The sequence below is a fragment of the Choloepus didactylus genome, chromosome 6, assembly GCF_015220235.1.
Source record: "Choloepus didactylus isolate mChoDid1 chromosome 6, mChoDid1.pri, whole genome shotgun sequence".
NCBI classification, from domain to species: Eukaryota; Metazoa; Chordata; class Mammalia; order Pilosa; family Megalonychidae; genus Choloepus; species Choloepus didactylus.
This window is the reverse complement of record NC_051312.1, coordinates 31,161,529-31,170,962: the sequence shown is the minus strand read 5'-3', so window position 1 is coordinate 31,170,962 and position 9,434 is coordinate 31,161,529. Positions and strand designations below refer to the sequence as shown.

The following is a 9,434-nucleotide window of genomic DNA, read 5'->3' as shown; positions in this document are numbered from 1 at the left end:
GAAGTCACCACCAGCAGACAGTAATTTGGATGGGGTGATCTGAAAGGATACAAAACAAGAGACTCTTCATTAACATGAGTGGGGGAATTATGTAACAAACCCAGGCACATCTGTGAAGTTTGTGAACTGGATATCAAAAGAGGAGTGGGAGTTATGTGTAGAAGGAAGAACATTCCAAAAAGGTAGAAGAGCAAGTACAAAACTATGAATAATCATTGTGTGTGGCTAGAGTAAAGGTGGTAATAGCAAAAGAAAAACCTTGAGATATAGTTTGGGACCAGTTTATGAAGGACAGTTATGGACTTTGGAGTTTATCCTGCAATGGGAAATCACCAGGAATTTTAGTCAACTGGAAAGTAAAATCACTAATGGAAACAGAGCCATGAAGGAAAGCCTACGTGATTCGTGCCTCATTTGGGAACTGTTAAGAACCATGTGGGGCAGCCAGGCTGGAGTTACTATCTCCATTTTTTGGATGCATTTCTGATACTGATGAATGGTTTAAATTGTTTTTTGCCTGGAGATTTCTTTCAACCCCCTCCCCTCTCTTCTTTTCTGGCCTTAGTTTTCAGAAAGCACTCACCCAACCTCTCTACACTCCCTTCACTGTCTTCAGAAGAGATATCCCTTCTGTACCTCCATTGACTTTCATCCCCTTCTTCTGCTTCACCTCCAAATCCTTCTATCCTTGGTGACTTCCCAAGGGTCTAGCTTATTCCCTGCTAAGTTCGTCTCCTTAATGGAGCCCCACAGTGGTGACAAAGGTCTGAATCAGCCCATGTGAGGGTCTGCTTAGGTTCTGGCAAGTCCTTCTCTCCAGCCCAGCCCTCCAGACACTCAGAGCATCACAGTCACTGCTCAGAGACTGATGTGACGGCTTCCCCATCATGCTGGACTCCTTCAAGGTGGCTGAGTTCTTTGTGAGTCAACACAACCCCTCAACAGTGATACAACAGGGAGTGGACCAGGAGTCAGACAACTTCCTGTCCTATCACAAAGCTCCTTCCTTCAGCTTTTTGGACAATGCCAGGTGTTCCAGGACCATGAGCCAGAAGGAAATCACTGATGGAGTTTAAATCACAGAGACAGAGCAGGGCCAGAGAGAAGCCTTACCTCCTTAGATCAGCAGGAGAATTTTACCAAGACGCTGTTCATGAAAGAAAGCACTGCTAGGAGCCTGGACTCCTTGGTTCCCATCCAGGGTTCTAAAGGTAGTATCACTGTAGTATCTAGAAATTTATTTTACTTCTCTGAAACCCAATATCCCCACTTTAACATGGAGATAATAACACTACCTCACAGGTAGATGTCCTAAATGTACTCCTAGCCCCATTCCAGGATAAGTTAGGCCAGGTCCTCTGGGCTGTTCTGGATTATTTACAGAGAAGAGAATCAAATAACCCAATTGATAAGCACTGACAATCAGTGGCGCTCCTTTTCTCAAGGCATTTTGAAATCACAGCACTTATCACAATAAATTATCAGTGTGTTATATGGACAGCTACCCCACTGAACAGTGAATTTCCTGAGGGCAGGTATAATATCTTGCTCACTATTCTGTCTCCAGTGCCTACTGAAGTGCCTGCCAAGAAATAACACACAATAAATGTGGTTAAAATGAATTAATTACAGGTGATTCTTAAGCAGAATCCTAGGTACATTGTATCTGTTACATAAATATCGAAGAAACCCAGTTCCCCACAACTGAATCCATGTCTTCCCCATTCCTGAGTCCCAGTGCCTACACTGAGCTTACCTCAGTGTAGGTGTTCAGTCAAAGACCTGACCATTGGGAGAGCACTTTGTAAGATACCCTGGGCTTCATGCAACCTTCCTTTGCTTGCAAGGCGGATCCATCCTATTCATACATTAAGGAAACACATGGTCATAAACAAATTCACCCCAGTGTTTCTTTGGCTGCGCTGGTCTCCCTACAGTTACCTTTTCTATTCTGACCCAGAGATAGAAATAAAACCCTGAGGACAGCTCCTGGCTCATCCAGGTTTCCCATTTAGCCAACTGAGAATCATCATAGGTAAGATGCCAACCAGGGCTCCTACCTTGCTGGATTCACAGAGCTCTGGATTTGTCATCCTTGCAGCCTCAGGCTTGGGGATGCTGGGACTAACCCACATGTGGTCTCAATTCTACCTGTGTGAAAACAAGAGACCTGCCTCTCTTCTGCCTCCCAGGTGTTCCACACAGCTATTAGAATCCTGGCAGCTTAGCCTTGAGTTCAACTGCTCAAGAGATACCAGGGGACAGGCATGATTATCATGCAAGTGAGGATGGTCCTCAGTGAGTCGCACCCCTTTCCCTTTTCTAACCAGAGAGACTTCCTCATGGAAAGCAGGACCTGGTTACCAAAAGCTCAAACATCCTTTTGGAAACAACTTCAGAAAGCAACATTAAATGTGAACAAATTAAATTCACCCTGTTCATAGGTACTTACTCTGGATGGGGCTCTATGTTGTTCAGAGTTTGATTAGATATAGCTCCTGCCTACCATGAGTTCAGTCGTGTGGATTTATATGAAATGGTGCTACTCACAAGGGCAGGTAGATTGAAGGAACAGGGACCATGAGACTCAGGAAATGGAAATTACACTGCTTTGGTGTGGGCAAGGGTATAATTCAGCGGTTGTAAACCAGGGGAGTTTTGCTCCCAGGGGACATTTGACAATGTCTGGAGACATTTTTGTTGTAACAACCTTGAGAAGAGGGAGCGCTACTGGCAACTAAGTGGGCAGAGGTCAGGGATGTTGCCAAACATGCAATACACAGGACAGTCTCCCACAACAAAGAATTATCTGACCTAGATGTCAAGAGAGCAGCTGCTGAGATAGATGAATCAGTCCTGTGTTGATAATTACTACAGCTGGGTTTTGGGTCATTCTACTTCTCTGACCACATGTGTATATGTTTGAAATATTCCATAATAAAAGGTTTTTCAAATGCCACCAGTGCTCTTTGTAAAATGCATTGTACTCTCCACCAGTGTGTTTCACAAATACCACTGATTTAGCCTTAAATAAGAGTAGAGTTGAAGTAAGACGCCACAAGTTTGTACTAATGATTAATAAGAAAATTTTGATGAGACATTTTAAGATAAAAATAGTTTTGGCACAAATTGCTTTTGAGAGTCCAAATACTGATTTAAACATTATTGTTGTAAAGAAAGAAACAGGAATGAAATTATGCAAATATTTCTATTGTAACATCTCATCATGAAGTAGAGTTTCTGTGAAACTCTTTCAGCTAATATCTTTTCTCTATTGAATATTTGGTCTAATATCTGTAAGGAAGATAAATTTTTAAAGTTGAGTTGATTTGTATTTGTTACAGGAAACTATAACTGTTCAAATATTAAGGTAAAGATTGCATTTGTTTGCCTGTTTTTATAAATTTAATTTGTCATAAAAGTTTAATTTCATTTCCTAACTTTGTGACAATTAACCTATTGATGATACCCTCACTTCCCTAGTTCTAGCAGATTCTTTATAATTAGAGAGGCATCCATACACAATCTTTGTGAAGTTATTTTGCATATAAAATAAACAAGTGACTATAAATTTATTCTTTTAAAAATATTAATGTACAAGAATGCTGTAGAAGCTTTTATTCATGACAAATAAAAATGGGAAACAACCCAAATGACCATCAACAGAGAATGGATAAAAAACAATTGTGGTATAGTCATACAGTAGAATACTACTCGGCAAATAAAAGGAACAAACAACTGCAACTTGAAACGGATGAATTTTAAAAACATTATGTTGAACAAAAGAAGCCAGAAACAAAGGGTACATGTTACATAATTCCATTTATGTAAGTTCATGAGTAGGTTAAACTAATTGATGATGCTAGAAGTAAGATCTGTTACTGCCTCGAGGGAGAGAAGATTGCCTGGAAGGGGTCATTAGAGAGTCTCTAGGATGATTGAAATAATCTACATATTGGTTGGGCTGTTGTTTATACAGAAGTTTACATTTGTCAAAATTCATTGGATAATACAATGAAGGTCTGTGCATTTCAGTGACTGTAAGTCGTACCTCAATTATAAAACAGCACCTTGTTGGGGTGGGAAGCCACAAAGAAGTGAGCACCTTACCAAAAATTGTTCAGAATACGTAAAACGATGTCCAGGATAGGTGCTCTATTTACAGGCGCCAAGATTCTTGTTGTCCCCAAAACTTGTTTTCTCCTTCTTACTTTCATGTGGAATAAAAATTACATTATGCAGCCTCCCTTGCAACTTCAAAGGAAAGGACATGCAGCTTTTTCCCCCTTCCTCCTTCCTGATACAGACCTAATTCTGGCCAATAAGAATATGAATGAGAGGAATTTTCATGGGAGTTTTTCGTAAATATTTTCCAAATAACAGGAGAGTCCTACCTTTCCCTCATATGAGGATATGATGCCTGGAGATGCTGTGTCCATCTTGAAGCCATAAGTGGAGAGTAAGAGAATTGAACAGGCAGCAACCCAATGGGCTGGCATCAGAGAATTAACAACCAACCCTTGAAACACTGACCTCCCAACTTCTTATTGAACTTGCATGCCTCAAATCTTCATTTCTTCTTGCAGCCCCTCAGTATTCCATTGTATGTTTGCCCTTCCATTCATCATTCGATGTATCCTTAGGCCACCTCCATCATTGCAAATGGTGAGTATTGCTGCCATAAACAGCAGTGTGCAAATGTCCTTTCATGTCTCTGCTTTCAGTTCTTCCAAGTATATACCCAATAACAGGGTTGCAGGATCATTTGGTAACCCTGTACTTAGGTTCCCGTGGAACCACCACACTGCCCTTTAGAGGGGCTTCAGCATTGTACTTCCTTGCCAACAGTGAATAGGTTCTCCCTCTTTCCACATTTTCTCCAGCATTTGTATCTTTTTGTTTATTTTTAAAATAGTTTTATTCAGACACCATGCAATCAGTCCTAAGTAGCAATCAGTGGTTCCTGGTATAATCACAGAGTCATCCATTCATCACTACAAGCTTTAAAGGACATTTCGATTTCTTTCCACAAAGAAAGAAGAGGAAAAAATGAAGAATAAAAATAAGAAATAAAATGAAATAATAAGGAGATAGATCACCACCAAGGATCCCGTACCCCTCCCTTATATCCCCTCTTATTGACATTTAGCTTTTGTGTATTGCCTTTGTTACATTTTGAGGAAGTATATTACAATGTTCCTGCTAACTATAGACCCTAATTTGCATTGATTGTATTTCTCCATACACCATCCCATTTTCAACACCTTGCAAATGACACCATTTGTTCTCCTTCCTGTAAAAATATTCATATATTTTTATATTTAATTGCCATCATTCTCCTCTCTAGGTTTTGCTACCTTACACAGTCCCAATCCTTGTCTTCTACCTTTCCTTCTGGTGTCATACATGCTCCCAGTCTTCATCTTTGAACCATAATTACACTCAGATTTGTTCAGTGTACTTAAAATATTGTGCAATCATCAGGTAGTATTGTGCTATCCATTTCTGGATCTTTACAATCAATCGTGTTGAACATACTGTACTCCTTCAGCATCAAATGCCCATGAATTTTGGTTACTAATAATAGCTAACATTTATTTCAAAGTACTTCTTATTCTGGACATTGTGTAAGTGCTTTGCACACATCAATTCACTTAATTTCACAACAAACTGTGATAGGTTGTTATCATTATCACTTCTGTGTTATATATGAGGAAAGAGAAGCACAGATAAATCAATGAACTTGCCGAAGGTTGCACAGAAGTGGAGCGAGATTTGAATCCCAGCAGCCCTACCACAGAGCCTGTGCTCTAAGCACCACCCTACACTATTTCTAGGTACAGAACATATAAGCCGAGAGTTATAAATAACTATGCTCTTTCAATAAAATTCAAAGCTATATTTCTTTCCCTACACAAACACATACCTCTCATCTGCATTTGAACTCAACCTGTTTTTTGATCCACTAGAGAAATTAAGGAAAATTATATTCAAACTAGCCTGAGAGATCACTCAGAGAGAAGAGGACCACGTAAGTTCCAGCTCATCTGTGCTTCATCCAGGAACAGTGGGGAATATGTGACAACCTTCCTCCTTGAAAGCTGCCTTTTCCTTTTCCATCACCTCTGCCTCTTCTGTATTAATTCCTCTCCCTGCTGTCCCTCCTCACCCCCATTCTCACTGTCTCTCCCACTAAGCTTCTAGGAAATACCTCCTCTGTCCTCACAATGCTGCCTTAATTAGAAGCATGAACATAGAAGGTGACCAGTTTGGAAAAGCCTCAATCCACATGTGAGAAAATGAACTAAACTGCTGGACTCTGGACCAGAGTGCAATGATAGAATGTGGATAGTGAGATCATACAATATTTGTGCTTTTTATGTGGCTTATTTTACTCAGCATAATGCCCTCAATGTTCATCTATTTTGTTGCATGCATCACGATTTTATTCCTTCTTGCAGCTTTATAACATTCCATTGTAGGTATATGCCATATTTTATTTATCCATTCCTCAGTTGATGGGCATTAGGTTGCTTCCATCTTTTGGCAGTTGTTAATAATGCTCTATGAAAATTCATGTGCAAATATCAGTTTGAGTCCCTGCTTTCAATTCTTCTGGGCATATATCTAGTAGTGCAATTTCCAGGTCATATGGTAATTCTATACTTAGCTTCCCGAGGGACTGCCAAACTTTTCTACAGTGGCTACTCCATTTTACATCTCCACCAACAATGTTTGAACATACCTATTTCTATGCATCATTGCCAGAAATCATTATCCATTCTTTTTTGTTAGAGAAATTGTAGCTTTACAGAAAATCAAACAGAAAATTCAGAGTTCTCCTATACACACCACTGTTGACACTTTGCAGTAGTGTGGTATCTTTTCTATAATTGATAAAGAATTTTAAAATTGTATTATTAAGTATAGCCCATAGTTTATATTAGGTGTATTTTCTCCCATATACCACTCTATTATTAACATCTTGAATAAGTGTGGTACATTTGTTATAATTCATGAAAGAACATTTATATACTTGTACTATAAACTATAGTCCATCCTTTGCAATATGGGATTGTGTTGAATCTGTCAATTTTGGTAGAATGGACTTCTTAACAATATGTAGTCTTTGAATCCATGAACATAGAAGTCCTTCCATCTATTTATGTCTTCTTTGATTTCTTTTTACAATGCTTTGTAGTTTTCCATGTACAGGACCTTTACATCCTTGGTTAAATATATTCCTAGATATTTGATTCTTTTACTTTATATTGTAAATGGAATTTTTTTTCTTGATTTCCTCATCCTGTTGTTCATTACTAGTGTAGAGAAGCACTATGAATTTTTGCATGTTAATCTAGTACCCTAGTATTTGCTAAGCTTGTTTATTAGCTCTAGTAGCTTGTTTTTTGTGACATTCTGTATATAGATTCAGTCATCTGCAAATAGTGAAAGTGTTACCTATTCCTTTCCAATTTGGATGACTTTTATTTCTTTTTCTTGCCTAATTGCTCTGGAAAGAACTTCTAGTACAATGTTGAACAACAGTGTTGATTGTGGGCATCCTTGTCTTGTTCCATGTCTTAGAGGGAAAGCTTTCAGTCTTTCACCATTGAGTGTAATGGTAGCTATGGATTTTTCATATATGCCCTTTATCATATTGAGGAATTTTCCTTCTATTCCTCTTTCTAAGTGTTTTTATCAAGAAAGAATGCTGTATTAGGTCAAATGCCTTTTCTGTGTAAATCAAGATAATCGTGGTTTTTCCCTTCATTTTGTTAATGTTGTGTTTACATTAATTGATATTCTTATCGTGAACCAACCTTACATATCTGGGATGAAACTCACTTAATCATAATGTATAAGCCTTTTTTTTTTTTAAATTGTACAGCTTTCTCTTTATTTTTAAAAAATAGCATTAAAGTCTAAGAGATTCTGGTCTGGTCATTATGTGGCCCCCAATGCTAAGGGGATGGCAGAGCTGAGTCCCCAGGAGTAAGAGCATGGCTTTCAGGTTAGTAGCAGTCACAGGGCCAAGTTTGAAGGCCCAAGTGAAATCATGGGCATATCCACCAACATGTTGTAGGGCGTGGTCTCCTGCTCTGGGGGATCAACAAGAGTGGAAACTCTTTTGAGAAGATAACTGACAGGATCTGGCAACAAAAGTGTCTGGTGTGAGAAGTGGGGAAGGTGAAAGATAGCAATCCTCCTCTCCTTTCTGCTACTATTAAAGAGCAGAGGCAGCTGAGCCCCACAAGGTAGCAGTCATTTAGATCCCATAGTGGAGAGGCTGGCCAGACCACTTCAAGGCTGCTCAAATGGCCTTGTCAGAGGGTGGAATGTTAGCCATAAGAATGGAGACAAACTGTTCCAATTTCTGTGCAGCTTTCTTCGTGGATTCCAGTACTTTCTCATGAGTAGTCTTCTCTGAGCTTTCAGGATTCATATTAAACTTGTCAGTGATGAGAGAGAAGCCAAAAACTCGAAGTCCACAGTGCCGTGCAACTATAACTTCTGGTACTGTGCTCATGCCGACAACATCAGCCCCCAGGTTCAGCAGCAGAAGACACTCTGAACGGGTTTGAAAGTTGGGGTCTGCCATCATCACATAGGTGCCTTCCTGTAGCTCTCGCTGCTCCCCCATTTGTTTCCAGGCCCAGTGATCCTTCTGCCTCAGATTGTGGTCATAAGCATCAGACATGGCAGGAAAACGAGGGCCAAACCTTTCATCATTGGGGCCTCTGAGAGGGTTCTGGCCAGAGAAACCAAGCATGTTGATATGATCACGGATCAGCATGACATCTCCAACCTCAAACTTAGGGTTAAGCCCTCCAGCTGCATTGGTGACCACTAGGGTGTCCATACCCATAAGCCGGAAAACCCTCACTGGGAATGTTACCTTCCAGAGTGGGTAGCCTTCATAAAAGTGGAATCTGCCCTGCATCACCACACAGGCTCGGCCATTCAGGAACCCAAACACAAGTCGTCCAGAGTGACCTGGTACTGTGCTTTGAGGAAAGTTGGGTATCTCACTGTATTCAAAGGCCTGGGCCTGAGTTACTTTATCAGCCAGACCTCCTAACCCAGAGCCACAGATCACTGCCACTTGAGGTCGGTGCTCGGTGTGGGACAGAAGCCATTCTGCAGTGCTCTGATAGTCTTCATATGTGAACTCTTTCTCCATGGTCCTGCCTGCGCCTTCCTGGTGAGCTGGCAGTACTACACTCCGCTGAACTGCTCTCGCTGGCTGTGGTTGGCACTAAGTCTGTATAAGCCTTTTAATGTGTTGTAGGATTTGATTTGCATGTATTATGGTGCGGATTTTTGCATCTATATGCATAAGAGAAATGGTTCAGTAGTTTTCTTTTCTTTTAATATTTTTATTGAGTCTTGGTATTTGGGTGATGTTGGGTTCATAGAATGAGTTAGGTAGT

The 9,434-nt window shown here is 40.1% G+C and overlaps 1 protein-coding gene across 1 annotated transcript; it reads right to left on the bottom strand.

Annotated features, from left to right (window-relative positions):
* Positions 1-8,314: 8,314 nt before the first annotated feature.
* LOC119536884 (purine nucleoside phosphorylase-like) lies at positions 8,315-9,184 on the bottom strand. Its single transcript, XM_037839588.1, has one exon. The coding sequence runs from the start codon at positions 9,182-9,184 to the stop codon at positions 8,315-8,317; it is 870 nt and encodes a 289-aa protein (XP_037695516.1).
* Positions 9,185-9,434: the final 250 nt, after the last annotated feature.

Coding starts and splice junctions, on each gene's coding strand:
- LOC119536884 (XM_037839588.1), bottom strand. CDS start 9,184: ATGGAGAAAGAGTTCACATATGAAGACTATCAGAGCACTGCAGAATGG.